Source organism: Sinocyclocheilus grahami, unplaced genomic scaffold (genome assembly GCF_001515645.1).
Source record: "Sinocyclocheilus grahami isolate Dianchi unplaced genomic scaffold, SAMN03320097.WGS_v1.1 scaffold176.1, whole genome shotgun sequence".
Taxonomy (NCBI): domain Eukaryota; kingdom Metazoa; phylum Chordata; class Actinopteri; order Cypriniformes; family Cyprinidae; genus Sinocyclocheilus; species Sinocyclocheilus grahami.
This window is the reverse complement of record NW_015505355.1, coordinates 3,937,550-3,954,724: the sequence shown is the minus strand read 5'-3', so window position 1 is coordinate 3,954,724 and position 17,175 is coordinate 3,937,550. Positions and strand designations below refer to the sequence as shown.

The following is a 17,175-nucleotide window of genomic DNA, read 5'->3' as shown; positions in this document are numbered from 1 at the left end:
AAACCTAAGGGCAGAAACATAAAGCATTTTTACACTGTAAAACCGAATGAATCGGAGCATGCTAGGGAATGTTTCCAGTTGAATTTCTATTTGGACATGGTCAAAGTTCATTTCAAGGCAATTTAGTTCCTGAATGGGGAAATACAAAAATCTAAATGTGCTAAAAAAAATGCTATCAAAGACTCTGTGTCTCTCAAATAACACCAAAAAGTTTTATGTTGTAGCATAGCGCAATGAAGAGCAAAGGCACAAGTTTCACTAAGATTCTAAGATTCACTAAGATTCGCTTGAAACAACTGTCTTAACAGCTGACCTGAAAGAGAAAACTGACTGTAAGGAGAAAAAAAAGACATTCAGCCATCATTAACGCACCCTCCCATTGTTCCAAACCTGTATGAATTCCTTTCTTCTGTTGAACACGAAAGAAGCTATTTTGAAGAAAGTTGGTAACCAAACAGCTGCTTTTAGTCACTGACGTTCACAGTATGAGAACAAAATACTATGGAACTCAATGGCTAGGCACCATATCGTCTTTTGTGTTCAAAAGAAGAGAAAAATTCATAGATGTTTGGAATAACAACTCACCACTAAAAAAAATATTTTAGTCCACACCTCAACTATAATGATAATGACATAGAGGAACGATATTGTTAAGCTGTTTTTCCACCATTGGTCCAAACGGTTCTAAGAACGATAAGGAACGGTTCCAGTTATGTATCCACTTGAGCTCGGTTCGGCACGGCACGATTACGAAACACTCTCGGCCTGAAATTCTCAGCACAGTTAGCTCTCCTCCCATAAATTATGCATCTTAAAGGAAAACTCTTACAAATGCATGTACAATAAGGTCATGTGCATTTGCAAGGTTAAGAAAATAAGTAATGTATTCCAATTATTTCATTATTAAGCCTGGAATACATTACACTATTTTTGCCCAGATTTTTGCCCCACTTTACACACTGATTTCGCAGTCACTTGGGTGCAAACTCTGTTTTTTTATTTAGCTTCAGACTATGATTCCATCCAGTTGGAGGATCTGAAACACGATTGAAATTTTGAGCTGATTTTCGAACTAAAGTTTGTTCAGCTTCATTGCTAGGACATGCATGTTTCTGAATGAGGTTGTGCGGGAAACCAATTAAAAGTGAGCAAGTGTCTGATCTTCAGTCGTTCAGTGAATGATGCCCAGTTTTTCCTCTGGTGCCATTTACGAAGTCCGCAAATATTTGATGCCTAGTGTTTTAAAATCTGTTTAGATTCTAAAAGTCGTGTAGTTCAACTGTTCTCTTTCTATTAAAAATGAAAGATGGTGGACTTATGCCTATAAAAAGCCTGACGTTCTATTGCCTTATGCAATAGCATGCCTAAGCAATCATATAACAATATACTAAATAACCACCCATTGATGACAATTGAACAAGCAAGCACCACTCTTGTTTGTGGCTATACCCTTATGTACACATTTTCAAAAATGCATTATGTCGAGGATAAAGATGAAACTAAGAAATATTCGGTGGCAATGACAGCAAGCACTTCAGTGAAGGATCACACATGTCAAACATGGCTTTATTTGAACCTCCGTGAGACAGCAGGGTTTCTTTGCTGACTAAAATTCTCTACATATCTGAAAGATGACAGATATATCATTTTGTCCCAAGGGCAAACTAATGAGAAGAAGCCAGAAGAACTGCTGTGCAAGAAGGCACAGTCTTTTATCTCAGTGCAGTCTGTCCATGTGAATGCACATAGAGATGATAATTGGACTTTTTGATGGTCTCTTTTAAATTCTGAAATCCATTTAACACTTTTCACACTTCGTCGCAAATGGAATGGAGTCAAATCTTTTCATTTTACTTTTTTTCTGCAAAGAGCCCATGTCTCAAAATGATGCTATCTTTGACTTCAACTTCATCTTAGTATACTCTGCTGAGGCTGACTTCTTTTTGGAGAAAAGTACTACATCCACATTATTTTATAGATTGCATCAAACTTAGAAATCCCAAATCTTTTACTTAACAATCACACCAGTCACACACCCTTGTGTGTTTTACAGTGTGTTGAGCAGATGCTTAACGGTGGACATTTACACGTGTTGCTGGCAATCGTTTTTCAGCTTCTTCTCTTCATGTACCCATTCAACCCTCTAAATAATGTTCCTGTCCTTTTCCAAGAATGTTCCAGGTAGTATTTTCTGCCTGGCGTTGGATTATTATAGTGTTCAGTAACAAGTGTTCAGATGAGTTGAAAGGTCTTTAAAAAATCCTGTCTCATCATCGCAACATACCACACATTTCAAAACACAGATATGTCAATTGGTTTTGTAAATATACTGTGGCCCCACAACATGTTTGTTGGCTTCAGTTTGTTTCCCGCGCTCCCCACCAAAGGTCTATTGTGAGAGAATGTAGCGGTACGAAATTCCTTGAAAAGGGCGGATTAATTTATGGCATCAACAAATGCATGTGCACAGCTATCCACCGTGATATATTTAGAACAGTGAATTCAACTCATTTAACTGTAGGGGGCTTCAATGTTGCAAACATGGCATTGCTTTAAAGGGACAGTTCACTCTAAAATGAAAATTACCCCATGATTTACACACCCTCAAGCCATCCTAGGTGTAAATGACTTTCCTCTTTCAGACGAACACAATTGGAGTTATATTAAAAAAATATCCTGGATCTTCCAAGCGGGGGGTTAATAAAGGCCTTCTGAGCAGACTCGATGCTTTGTGTAAGAATAATATCCATATTTAAAACTTTATAAACCAAAATCTCTAGCTTCTGCTAAATGTCGTACTGGTCTCGAATGGGGCATCTATACATATCTATGGTACTGGTGGTGCTTCAGCGGATGACACACAATGTAAATGTAGTGTAAGCTCCGTTGAGAAGTGACAAACGCGGAAGCACAGAAGAGAGAGCAAAACAAAACACCGTCACGAATTAGAAGTAAAACGCACAAATTTGAATAGGAAAATGTTGGACGATTTCAATATAAGCCAAGAAGAGACTGGTTTTCCTTTGCTGTAAACAAAACTTGGTTTTCGCGAGACTAGCATATCCTCACCAGAGCTTATGCTAAGCCTATGTCCTACGTCATCCGCTAAAACGTCACTCTCTCATGAACCATTGACTATACATACTTTTTTCCATACTATGGAGGTCAGTGGTTACCTACACCTGCAACCAACATTCTTCAAAATACCTTTTTTTAGGCTCAACAGTAGAAAAAAACTCATGATTAGTTTAAAGAAATAATGTTCCCAATTTCATTGGGTGAACTATGCTTTTACATGAAATAACAATGAATATACTTTTTAAAATATGTATTATGTTAATTTCAACCTTTACTGCATATTCTCATTGGAGCTTATGCTATATGCTTACGTCCTACGGCATCCGCTGGAACGCCACTCTCTCGTGAACACCCATAAGACAAGTAGCGGAAGCTAGAGATTACGATTTATTTGTATTCTTACACAAATGCATCGATTCACTTCAGAAGGCCTTTATTAACCCCCCGGAGCCACTGTGTAGTACTTTTTATGATAGATTTATGCATCCATTATAAAGCTTGGAAGAGCCAGAAAAATTTTTCATATAACTGATTGCGTTCATCTGAAAGAAGCAAGTCATATACACCTATGGCTTGAGGGGGAGTAAATCATGGGTTAATTTTCATTTTTGGGTGAACTATCCATTTAAATGTCTGCCAGTTACAAAATAATTTTACCATATGACTTCAAATTTGACATTATTGTTATTCTGTCAATTAAACATCACTTGGTGCAGTACATTTTATACATCGCTGTTCAAATATTTGGGGTCGTTAAGATTTTTTCATATTTTTGAAAGAAGTCTCTAATGCTCACCAAGACTGCATTTATTTGATCAACAATACAATATTATTACATTTTAAAATAGCACTTTTTCTTTTGATTTATTTTAAAATTATTAACTTATTTAAAGTCCAATTTCCAGCAGTCCAGTCGTCAGTGTCACATGAATCTTCAGAAATCATTCTAATATGTTGGTGCTCAAGAAACATTTCTTTATTATATCAGCTGTATAATTAGGATTTTGCTCTGTGATGTATAATATTGGCCTTGTTTAATATCGTCTGAAACATTTCTCCATGTTTAAAACAGTTTTGCAGCTTAAAGGAGATGTCTCTCTGTCTCTCTCTCTCTCTCTCTCTCTCTGTGTGTGTGTGTGCATGTTTATGTGGTTTATGAGGACACAAATTTGTATAATAACATGGGTATGACATAGGTATTACAACGAGAAGGTGATTTATGAGGACATTTTCAGTGTCCCCGTAATTCAAAAGGCTTATAAATAATTCAGAATGAGTTGTTTTGAAACTCTAAAAATGCAGAAAGTTTCCTGTGAGGGGTAGGTTTAGGGGTAGGGTTGGTGTAGGGCAATAGAATATACGGTCTGTACAGTATAAAAAACATTACGCCTGTGGAGAGTCCCCATAAACCATAAAAACAAACCTGTGTGTGTGTGTGTGTGTGTGTGTGTGCTGGTTCTATGTTTGGGTGGAGTTGTTCCCTTTTCCCTCAACTCATCATACCTAAAATCACCATTACTATTTAAAATCTAAACTTAATTCTTAGGTCAAGACATTAATCAAAGATCTGACAAACCTGGTTACAATGAGCTGAAATGTTGTTTTGAGTCCAATCTGACCTGCTGGAGGAAAGAAAATTCAAGCATAATTTGTTGTTGTTGCACTAAAGGCCTCCCAGTTACAGCAATTACAGATTTTTTGTTTTTATATATAGAGACATGCTGGGTATGCAATCTGTATCTACAGTGTATTTCTGGAGCGCTGCGAGTTATGAATGTACTGCTATTTAAGTGTGCCATCCCCTCGTACCATTCATTACTCAGACATAATATTTCAGGTTAATGGTGCATACGGCAAGTTTCACAACACTGTAATCTTGGGAACACACAGCTCTGGATACCATCCATCTAGTAGTTATTGTGATGCCAGACTCAAAATTCGCTGCTAAGACCGATGACCTTTCCATGCTCAAAACTGAAGTCACATTTAGATGGATTGGGCAGTTTCACAGCTTGGTGGTGCATTAAATCTGGGGTTTATGCGATGCAGCATGATGGGGCCTGACACAGACGTGCTTGGATTTTAACACATCGAATGATTGTGTTTCTTATCTGAATTCATCTATTATAATTTTGTTTGAAATTACATTGATTTTAAAGTCACTTTAAAGGCCATATTTCCCCCTGCTTGCCAAAAGCATTGCTCCTGCTCTCTCTTTGTTGGCCAAAACAGTCCCACAACTGAATTGCAAAGGTCTTGGTAATTAGGGACAACTGTGCAAGACAACCAAAATGCATCGCTTCCAATTCTAATTAAACGGAGAATATGTGTTTTGATAGGAGACCAGTGGCTGAGAATCTCATCCAAATGTGTGATGTTTCACTCCATGCTAAATTTGGTGTAAAATGGATAATCGTGCCTGGCTCCGAGTGCTCTCTCTTTCCCCGCTTTATGTTCCAGCATTAATTTGATTGCCTCATTTACAGCCAGCTCCAGTGCTGTTGCCAAGGATACAGGAAACACTTTTATTGGTCTGTTTGTATCCAATCTTTGTATAAAGCTGGTTTTGAAGCGTGGAAACTCTACAAACATCTGACACAATTGCCAAAGGCATATATGCATGTAAGAGACAATCATAAAGGACAGAATTATTTGCACATAAGCCACTCTGAGCGAGAAAAAGGGGCAAACCTGATTTTGTTTTGTCCTTTTTAAAGCACAGTTGTTCTAATAACAGCAGCAAAACATGAATTACTCACTTATTAAAGGAATAGTTCACACAAAAATGAGAATTTGTTGAAATTGTACTCACCCTCAGGCCATTAATGATGTAGGTGAGTTTGTTTCTTCATCGAAACAGATTTGGAGAAAGTTAGCATTACATCATATGCTCACCACGATGGTCTGCAGTGAATGGGTGCCGTCAGAATGAGAGTCCAAACAGCTGATTAAAACATCACAATAATCCACAAGCAACTCCAGTCCAACAAGTGACATCTTGTCAGGCGAAAAAGCTGTGTGTTTCTAAGAAACAAATACATAATGAAGATCTTTTAACTTTAAACTGACACTTCTGGCCAAATTACAAATCCATAATCCATAACAAAGCTTCATCCAGTGAAAAAGTTAATCTCCTGTTGTCCTCTCACATCACTGACATGTTTGATTAGAACTGTTTTGGACTGTTTTCATGTTTGATCTATGCATATTTCTTTCCTGATTCAGACTAGTTGACCTTTTCACTGGAAAAAGCAGTATGTATAGAGGACTTATGGAAGTTATTTTAGCTGGAAGCAGCAGTTCTAAGTTAGAAATGTCTTAATAATGGATTTGTTTATTACAAACACAGATTATATTATTGTGATATATTGTGATGTTTTTATCAGCTGTTTGGGCTCTCATTCTGACGGCACCCATTCACTGCAGAGGATCCATTGGTGAACTAATGCTTAATTTCTCCAAATATCTTTTGATGACGAAACAAACTCATCTACATCTTGGATTGCCTGAGGGTGAGTACATTTTCTGCACATTTTCAAACCATTCCTTTAAAACAAATTAAATGAGTGATTGGATTGACCTTTACTTTTAGGTCTGTCATATTACAGAGAGAGGGAGAACAGATTGCATGTTCATTCAGAAATCAATCACACTGCACAGTACAAATTATTATCGGTATAAAATCCAATAAGCCAATCATTACTTGGCACTGTGACATTCAGGATTTAAGATGCTTTTCTTCAGTGCCACGAATATAAAAAAGTCACGTTATGATACACTGATACAAGCCCTGCTTCCTATATAAATATATCCCAGATCAATTTTAGTAGTGTCCAAAATGTCGTCTTTATATAATGCTCATAAACACTGATCTCATCATAGCTGCCTGTCTGAGAACAAATTATAGAGCAACCACAACGAAATGATATACAGTATGGATTATGATGTGTCAAGCAGTAATTCAAATGGACAGCATGCTGCCGGTGGTTTATCTGATGGGTTCAGAGCCAACCAGCAAAGATGTTTCATAGTTGTGTCATCATCTCCCAAATGAAGAGGGGAAAAAAAGCTTTGTACTGGGGCTCCTAAGTTAAATTAGGCCAGACTTTATTTGTGTGTGTAAATAAAGAAATACATATTTTTATATATCCCCCCCCAGCTATAGAGGGGGGAAACAGTTCTATTACTCAAGGGACTGATTGTAAGTCACGGGACTACTGCGATGCTTTTAGAAAACTTATGGTATATTGAACATAGCAGTGTAATACGCAGACCAATGATGTCAGTCTGTTATTGAATGACTGAGCAGAGGAGATTGTGGGTGTGGCGGAATAGCAGGCAGTGACCAGCCAGGCAAAAAACATTTCTGTTTCAGTGGTGGGGGTTGGGCGTTCAACCGTGTTGTTGATCATAAGTCCGATTTGGTGAACTTTAAACACGGTTTTGTCATGTATTTTTTTAAAATAGTTGACTTTGAAATACAATACGGTACAAATCAGAAGTCTTCCATTACAATTTAATACCGCGAATCCACATTTCGCTTTAATACGCAATCCCCCGCATTGAAAATCTGATTAACAATGTTTAGTAAGTTTTTACTTTATTTGTTCGTGTTTTTTATTTTATTTTAATTATTTATTTTTGTGATTGGCAGGAAGCCCCGTTGGTCTGATATCTCATTTTCGCCTGGAGAGTCTCCGCCCTCCTGCTAGTCTGAGGCCGTCGGCTTCCTCTGAAGCGCTTGGCTGTCCATAAGCTGCTAAATGTTTCTTTTATTCCTTTATATGTCCTACAGACAAACAGGAAAATAGATATTATTCGAGGACAGAAGTATCACTGTGGAGTTGGAAAGGTCGCGGGATACCCTTCTGTCGGACCTGCGGCACATTTGTTCAGTACTTTAGCTCCAGAAGCTAGCGGTTGACGAGACTGGAAGCATCGGCACGAGTAAGACGAGCCTCTCCTTCGCCCCAAACACAACCCGTAACCCAGCTGTGCGCGAGCTGACCGTTCCGTTCTCCGTTTGCGTTTTTAGATGGCTGAAGTGTCTTTATAAGCTTTTAGAAGTGTTACTTTTGCAGAGTGAAACTGCAGCGCGTGCGGTCGCGCGGTGGGGGATGGGCGCCCTGGTTCCTCGCGCCGCGCACGTTGACAACAACTAACGTTAGCTTTTATTCAACCAACAAGTTAGCAGCGTTGCTATGGAAGCAGCCACGTGCTGGAACTAGAATCGCTCATTTTTTGCATTTCTTTGGGGAGTCTGTTGTTTCCGGTGACGTCTATCCACGATGCGCACTTAGCGTAAGCTAATAATCGAATGGCATGCAATGGCGCTTCCGGCAGGGACTTAGCGTGACAGTTGTTACGATCAGATAAAAAATATATTAGTATAATTTTTTTTTAATTGTGCTCTTAATTATGTTTTATTAACTAAATATATGAATGCGTTTTATTACGTAATTTAACTTAATTACGGGTGTCTTTTGACTTGAAGAATCGACCTGTTGACGGGCGTTGGTTTAACAATGATTATGATTGTATCAGCTGTATAATTAGGATTTTGCTCTGTGATGTATAATATTGGCCTTGTTTAATATCGTCTGAAGGACAAGGACATTTAGCTGTTTGATACAAATACATCAGATTTGGTTAAAATAAGTGAACTTATTAATACGTTTATTGATTTAGTACTAATGAGTAGTAAAGCAGTGTAATAATGTAACCTAATAGAAGCTAAATATAAATGTTTCATAGCATAAATAGGGTCTTAATACAAGGAACTGTATTTCTGCATGATTTGCAAAATTTCTGCACGAGGGTCCCTCACATGAGGGGGATCATATTTTTGGGGTCCATGATGGCATTGTAAAATGACAAACCCCTGTACTAAATGACTGAGAATCACATGCTGACAGCCTTTCAAGTTGTTCTGAACAGACAGACTCATGACAAATACGTTTCTTATGTTGAAGACACAAGAAGATATTTTGAAGAATTCTGTTGGTCCCCATTGACTTCCATTGCAGTGAAAGGAATGCCATCGGGGTCAATGGGGACCATCAACAGTCTGATTACCAGCATTCTTCAAAATGTCTTCATTTGTGTTCAACACAAGAAAAAAACGTATACGGGTTTGGAACGACATGAGGGTGGGCGGAATTTTCATTTTTGGGTGAACGATCCCTTTAATGAAAGAAGTCTGAAAAGTGTTTTAATCCTTTAGCTTGCATATTTTTATCCTGCGTAGTGTAAAATATATATGAAAACATATATGGATGAAACAAGGATTACAAACAAATGTTACTTGGTTGTAGTATAGTGGAAAGTTGTTATATTATCTAGATGATTTAATTGGCCATTATTTGGCTATTTTTAATGTGTGAAGTGGCCAAGTATGGTGACCCATACTCGGAATTAGTGCTCTGCATTTACCCATCCAAAGTGCACACACACAGCAGTGAACACACACAAACCGTGAACACACACCCGGAGCAGTGGGCAGCCATTTATGCTGCAGCGCCCGGGGAGCAGTTGGGGTTCGGTGCCTTGCTCAAGGGCACCTCAGTCGTGGGGTTGCAGGTGGGAGAGAGTGCTGTACATTCACTCCCCCCACCTACAATCCCTGCTGGTACGAGACACGAACCCACAACCTTTGGGTTATGAGTCCGACTCTCTAACCATTAGGCCACGACTTTGAGATAGTTATTGTGATTGGAGTAAATTCTGTGCCCATGTGGCAAAGGTCATCGTTTCACTGAGTGTCAGTTCCAGAATCTTCCAACAGCCTGACTAGTGGATAATGCCTTACTTTCAAATAATTCCGATGGATTTTGAGTAAATATTTTTCACATCTTTTATGTTTTATTATATATCAGGCATTGGTCAGCCATTTAAAGCCTGTATCGGTCAACCACTAGTGCAGTGCAAGTATCATTCTAGTAGTTTCAGAGGCTTGTTTCAGGCTGATCTCAGTATTGGCTGCCAGTTCAGCAGTTTGATTGCTGTGTGATCCGAGCCAGTGCAGTCAGACCCAGAGCCGCAGTACAGCTAAAGCGAAATAGGTCACAACCTGCCAGTATATCAGATACTTTCTAGAGACCACACCTGTGTCTGTGTGAATGTAACACTTATGTAATCTTCTTTATGTAATTTTAGGATTATAACATTATAGGGGTGCTCCGATCAGGATTTTTGAGGCCGATCACAGAAAGCAGTATCTGCCGATACCAATCACCGATACCAATCTTTTTAAAGCCTTCTTTTTATCATTTATAACTATACAGTGATACTCCAATCTAGATTTTTAGACATTTATTCAGGGCCTGAATTTCATTTTTGAAAATGGGGGGAATTTCCCTCTTATAGGTGACTCTTGTGTAGGGATGGGTACCGAAACCTGGTATTTAATCGGTCCTGGGGCTAAGTTATGAAAGACCGGAGTAGGGGTGTGCGATATTATCGCCTGCGATAATATCGTAATTGTTGTTTTAACTATGTGCGATTTGACATTATCGAGTATTTTGCAAAAAAACGTTCAAAACACCCCTACAGAGCGCATGCATACATTACATGAAGTCTAGACTAGTGCGCGCGCGCATTTAGAGTGCTGATGATTCAGTCTATTACAATACATTTAGAATGATCACAAATTCAAGACATGGGGGCAGAAAATGTATATATTTATACCACTTCAAATAGCCTAGTTAATCAATTTCACACGTTTTTTTTCTCCAAAAATGACAATGATTACAAATGTGATATTGATTTTTTACAACAGGTCAATAAACAAGAAGTTAATTAAGAGACTTACGTTTTAGACACCATATTTCCTGTTTTTGTGCTATTTCGACAACAAAACATAACTCCAAACACAACCACAGCACTGTTTTGCGTCTCTGAGCAACATGATGAGGTTTTGTTCTTGAATGAATCAATCGTTTAAGTGATTCGGTTCAATCGCATTGACTCACTTATTAACAGTGACTTGCTGCCACCTACTGGCGGTTTTAATTTCACATTCAGAGTATCTTTTATTATTTAAATAATTTCAAATATCAGTATTCAAAAGATAATGGACAATTTTAGAAAAAAAAGTCTTTAAAGGTCAAAATGCCCATAAAATGTAAAAATCAGTTAAAACTTATTGGAAAAGATTTATTTCTATCAGTGTGAACTGACCACTGCACAGAATATGAAGAATATCAAGCCAGCTGTCCACGGCAGTCCTTAAAGGGGTCATATGATGCTTTTTTAAAGATCATTATTTTAGTGTATTTGGTGTAACAGAATATGTTAGCACAATAACACACTAAAATATACAGCACAATAACACACAGCAAAATATCGTCTAATTATTGTTATCGATAAAAAAAAAAAGATGATCTTTTTTGTTAATATCGCACACTCCTAGACCGGAGTATCGATAAGCTCTGACGTTAATGGTTCTGCTATCGGTACTGGAGAAATTAATAAAACACATACATTTATTATTGCTATATATACATTATCCTGCAAATTCTTTAGAATAAATGCATACAAACAAAACTGTTTAAAATAGTTATCAGATAAATATTTTAGAATAGAGTTGATCTCATTCTTTTACACTGGTCAAATGTTATATCAATTGTTTAAACAATTCAAATCAAATTAAATGTATGCAGTTTTGCTGATGAGGTGAACATCTTTTAGCTCTTTCTAGTGGAAACAGATAAGCCTATATGTATTGCAGTGTAAATGCAATTGTCTGACTCGACGCGCCACTGACATAGTATTTTAAAAAGGAAACGTGTAAATCGTTACGTTGTATTCTTAAAATACAGTGGTAGGCTATTTTTCATAATGTTGTGGAGATGTCTTCACACGACAACACCTCCGTGCAGCTGCAGTTGTACAGTAAGGCTATGTTCACACTTGGCATCTTTTTTGAAGCTGCCAGCGTCTGTTTTACATTATAATCCTATGGAGTAAACCGTGTTTTAAAAAAAGTCCTGAGCGCTTTTTAAAACGCCACCGCCGGCGTCTTTTTCTGCAGCTCGGAGCGTCTTTTCAAGTTGAAAAAATTTTAACTTTTCTGAAAAAAGCGCCCTACGTCAAGCGCCTTTTTGGCAGCTGACCAATGACAAGCCAGTGGCGAGTCATTTCCATAACAAAAACAATAAGAAAAATGGAAAAGATAGCCAGTAGATTAGTTCGTACTAGTTTCGGAGCACAAGGAGTTGTATGATATGAGCACAAAACTGTATCTAACTTAGTCTAAAATATGCCACAAACCGTGCATCATTCAACCGGAGTTTCTGGACTAAATCGTTGTAAGCACCATACTGTTTCCTTCCCCGTATAATGTTGCGCACCCACAAACATCATTGTGAACCGACGTTCTCCTCCCCGTTAACTTCAAAAGGCAACACAAGAGCCAACATTTGACTCTTTCTCGACATTTCTGCAGCATATAGCGCTAGGCTACTGTTGCAGCTATTGTTATAGCAACAAAAGACGCCCTCGGCTGCTATTTGTAACCAAAACGCTGCCAGCTTTTTAATTTAATAAAGCGCTCGTCAACCTTTTCTTGTCAAAAAAGACGCCAAGTGTGAACACGCCCTAAGCTATTATAATTAGACCTATTCAAACCAAATCCAACAGTATCTGCCATAATATCAAGTAAGTGCGCATCATTGATCATGGTTTGGTTTAACTTCTGCGTAATGACTTAATGTAATTTCAGTGCTTATCTCCGTTAACGAGAGTGGAATATTTAATGTAACTGTGTAGATCGATATGAAAACAGAGTTTAAAATAGTTCTTTGCTTCATTAATTTTCTCACTCCAGGAAAAAGAGTTTGTACGCATGGGTCAGAGTTTGCGTGCAGGTGCGCAAATTTTTTCCCATCACTTTTGTTTTTATAAATCCCACCTTTTGCGTAGGAAGTGGCGTACGCCTCTTTCAGGGCAGGTTTTGTATAAATGAGTTCTAAATGAGGCCCCTGGTCTGTGATTGCTATGACTGTCTGATAAAAGATTTTAATGTAAAGATATTTAGCCAGACTGATCTTACACTGCTTAAGAATGTTATGTTTTGTAAGCACATTTTATTTGATTGTCAATATGGAAACACGTCGTAAACAACAGGGAGTGGTGTCATATATGATAGGTTGCTGTTTTACGTGAAGGCTTATTAGACTGTGAAAGAGGCTTAAAGACCAAACAAGAGGCTGTACGCGTGCATCTGGACTGAGTATTTCCTCTTGTTTAAACACATGCAGTTCTTCCTATCGCAATATCCGTCCCTACTGTGTAGCTTCCTAACAGTTCTTTCCAGTGGTGAGCAAATGGCTGGAAAATTTCCCCAGGGCTAAAATGGGCTTCCATGAGAAAGTTCAGTCGAGGAGGTCAGGTTCAGTTCTCTGTTTGGTTAAAAGGTTTGCTTTGTTTATGTGTACTGAGAGCAGGTTTACTACATCTACCACCCACCTCGGCTGGGATTATTAAAAAAAATAATAAATTGTACAAGCCAGTCAGATTTACTTCTTCTGTCTATCTATCTACCTACCTACCTACCTAACTAACTAATACTTAAAACCTATTATTGTATGTATTTTATTGTATTTTATGTCAGGAAGGTATAAAATATAAAACATTTAACTTTATTTTATATTTTTTCACCTTAGCAAAAAAGTGTTAAAGCAGCAGGGAAATTAAAATTCCAAAATTATGAAGAAAAACATAAGTAATGTGCATGACTTGTTAATAAATTAAATTAAGTTAATAAATGTTTTCGTTGTTTTTTGTTTTAAATTTAGTTTTTAAATTTTAAATTGTTTTGAGTTGTTTATTTTAGTAGAATTTTATGAGTTATCAGCTGATGAAAAGATTAAATGGTCTGTTTTCTGTTAATATATTTCATAATAAAATTGAATCCGCATCCTTACTGGTTTGCTGCTTATTTTTTTGGGAAACCTTTTTTTTTGTATTGTGAGTATTGTGTTTTAGGATTCTTTGAACAGAAAGTAAACAAAAAACAAACAAAAAAACATTTATTTGAAATAGAAATCTTAAAACATTATACATTCATGTCCTTGATTTATGAAAATATACATTTCTTATCAAAAAGCTAGCTGAGCCTAAACTTTTGCAAGTCGGTGGGTACTATATGAAGTGTGTCCAGTAATGTCAATGCTCTATGCTGTTGGTGAAGCACAGTAACACAACGTGCCTTTGTTTTCCAGGCTCCACTCTCGCCTTGACCTCTTGGTTCACCCAGGATCCAAAATGAGCATAAGCAGTGATGAGGTCAATTTCCTTGTCTACAGATACCTGCAGGAGTCAGGTGTGTATCTGATAGTTATCTGCACACTAGCTTCTTCGTTTCAACTAACAGCACATACTCCGTGTGTACCCTGTTTCATATTGCATGCAGTGGCAGATTTTTGCATCACGATACGGGACTGCACTGAATTTCACCTCAGAAGAATTTAGTAAAACAGCTGTTTATTAAACACTGCATACTATAGGGCTGTTGCTAACTATTGGCAGAGCAGGCAGTTGGTCTCTGCATTATAAAGGGCCATAACTACCACAGTACAATATAGGTAATGGCATATGTTTCATGCTTACATTGTGCACTCCTCACCAGGTACAATACTCTGATTGTTTGCATCTTGTTTTGAAGCCCATAAATAATAATGTACTTGTTTTAATACATTTATATTGTAATGTACTCATTCTAATATATTTAAATCATCTTAACATTGCTGGTAGGTTATCATTGCACAAATAAACACACTCTCTACTTTTAAAAAATAAAAATGAGAAGAGTTCTAAACTAATGTGCTGTCTTCACTGTACCTCACGCACACACGTTTAGTCACTCATGCAGCGCGCACGCACAGACATTCTTTTTAGCGCTGCCCCCCAATTTTATCAATAAAATAGCTTCATCGCTGAAGAGCTTCATTATCTTTCTCAACAAGGAGCTGGTAACATCATCGTTTCTAAAGCAATTAAAGGTACAATATGTAAGTTTTCACCGCTAGAGGGCACATATTCAAAACAAACAAAGAAACAAAGGTGTAGTTTGATGACGACGTGACTGAGTGTGGAATCATGGGAGTTGGGGTCTTCATCCCCACAGCCGACGCAATCCGACGGGACTCAGGCAGAAATCATGCTCATGGATGAGCTAATGTATTAAAGATTTATTAACATCGTAGTATGAAGCAGAGTGAGGCGGAAAGCCGTCGAAATGAAATGAGGCCGTTGAAGCAATTGCTAATGAGAGACGAGAGTGACACTCGGCTCGAAAGCAGCGGAGCTTTTATTATGCCACACTTTAGCGCTTCCGCTCCTTCCGGTCGTGGGTATGTGGGGTAAAGCAGCGCTGTTTTATCATACTAGATACGTTTGAAAGTTCTGTTATAATGCTACTCTGTGCGGTCGTCACCTGTCTAATGAAATGCACAACATATTAAAGCGTCTTTGGTGTTTCCATGCTGTCTACAAAACAAAACCGGAAATCGAGGGTGTATGACGTCATTGGCAGGAGACACAATGACTATAGACACGGTCCGTGTCACTAGTTAAAATAGCTTATTTCTCTGGATTTAAACATTCTTTGAAACATTTGGGATAATGCAAGTACACAGGTCAGCAAAATATATAACACTGTTCTATTGGTTTTTGGATATTTTAATAAAATCTTACATATTGTGCCTTTAAAGCCACAGCTTCACTGTTAATAGAGAAACACGGCAAAACGGTGGTGATTTATTTATACATACACAGCCTCTCTCTCTCTGTTATAAATGAACACTTGATAAATTACACTTCTGAGAATAGAATAGTGGAGATCGTTAAACTGCAAGCTAACCGGTGTTTTCAGAAAGCTGGCGCATTTATCCACAGTGGAGAGAGCGTGCGTGCACATGGTTGCCAGGTTGACAAAAACAAGTAACACACTTAAGCGGATATTTCCGTATTGGGAAAGTGGGAAGCTTCAAGTTTCGGGGATTACGTCTCTTTATATCAGGCAAACCCGGTTGTGTTCCTCTGCGGCCAGATTAAACCTTGTTGTAGCCTATATATTATGCTCTGTTCATAATTATTTTTAGAAACCTTGCCCCTTTCTACTTCGTTTTAAACACTGCTCTTGTATTCTAATTAAACTCGGTCCACTGCAGCGCATGTGCTGCGATATCAATAAAGGGACAGCTTTATCGATACTCATATCAACAAACTCTGTGACGATACATCTTTGTATTGAACACAGCGCTAGTGGTTCGACCACCTAACGAACCACCCGGAACACCCTAGAACCCACATTACATTCTAAAAACCACTCAGGATTGGCAATTATCCACATCTTGACGGTGTGTTTTGGGCAAACATCACATACTTTTTGTTCATTGAATGTAAAAATTTGATTTTTTTAAAATTATTATTATTATATGCTGTTCTTTTAAAGTTGTCAGAACTAATATCAGTGGTATTTCACTATATAGTTCACTTTAGTTAGTGTACTATTTAAATAATTTAACCCTTCAAACCGTTTTAACTCCTTCAAACTAGAGTTAACAGATTGTCAAACAAACAAACGCTGCACATCCATTCATATCAATGGAAATAGTGCACTGTAATGACAGAGAGTGAAACGTTCAGCTAGTCGGTGTTCCGGTGTAGGCAAGTGAAAATGATATGTGCTAAACTTAGTCTTAACCTTTAACCCAAACACTGGCAAGTGAAATCTTTAACAATTTACCTCCTACAATTTACATCTTAACAATTGACATTTAGTCGCCTAGCATTAAAGGGGTCATATGATGCGGGGTCATATGATGCGATTTCAATTGTTCCTTTCTCTTTGGAGTGTTACAAGCTCTTGGTGCATAAAGAAGAACTGTAAAGTTGCAAAGACTAAAGTCTCAAATCCAAAGAGATTTTTTTTTTAATAAAAGTTAAGAGTCAACCACGCCTACCTAAAACGGCTCGTTCTAACATGCCCCCACATGTCTACGTCACGATGTGAAAAGATATGCATAACGCCGCCCAAATGTTCACGCAAAGAAAGAAGGCGTAACTTTTATTCTTGCTGTAGTATTGTTTCCG

At 37.8% G+C, this 17,175-nt stretch overlaps 1 protein-coding gene across 1 annotated transcript in view; it reads left to right on the top strand.

Moving 5' to 3' along the window:
• Window positions 1-7,697: 7,697 nt before the first annotated feature.
• The window catches only part of LOC107593802 (F-box-like/WD repeat-containing protein TBL1XR1), a gene marked incomplete at its 3' end in the record, with an annotated part of 22,853 nt that continues 13,375 nt past the window's right edge, over window positions 7,698-17,175 (top strand). The window contains exons 1-2 of the mRNA XM_016283677.1: window positions 7,698-8,025; window positions 14,301-14,401. Of these exons, the coding sequence (XP_016139163.1) occupies window positions 14,344-14,401 (58 nt within the window). The remainder of the gene's footprint in view (window positions 8,026-14,300; window positions 14,402-17,175) is intronic.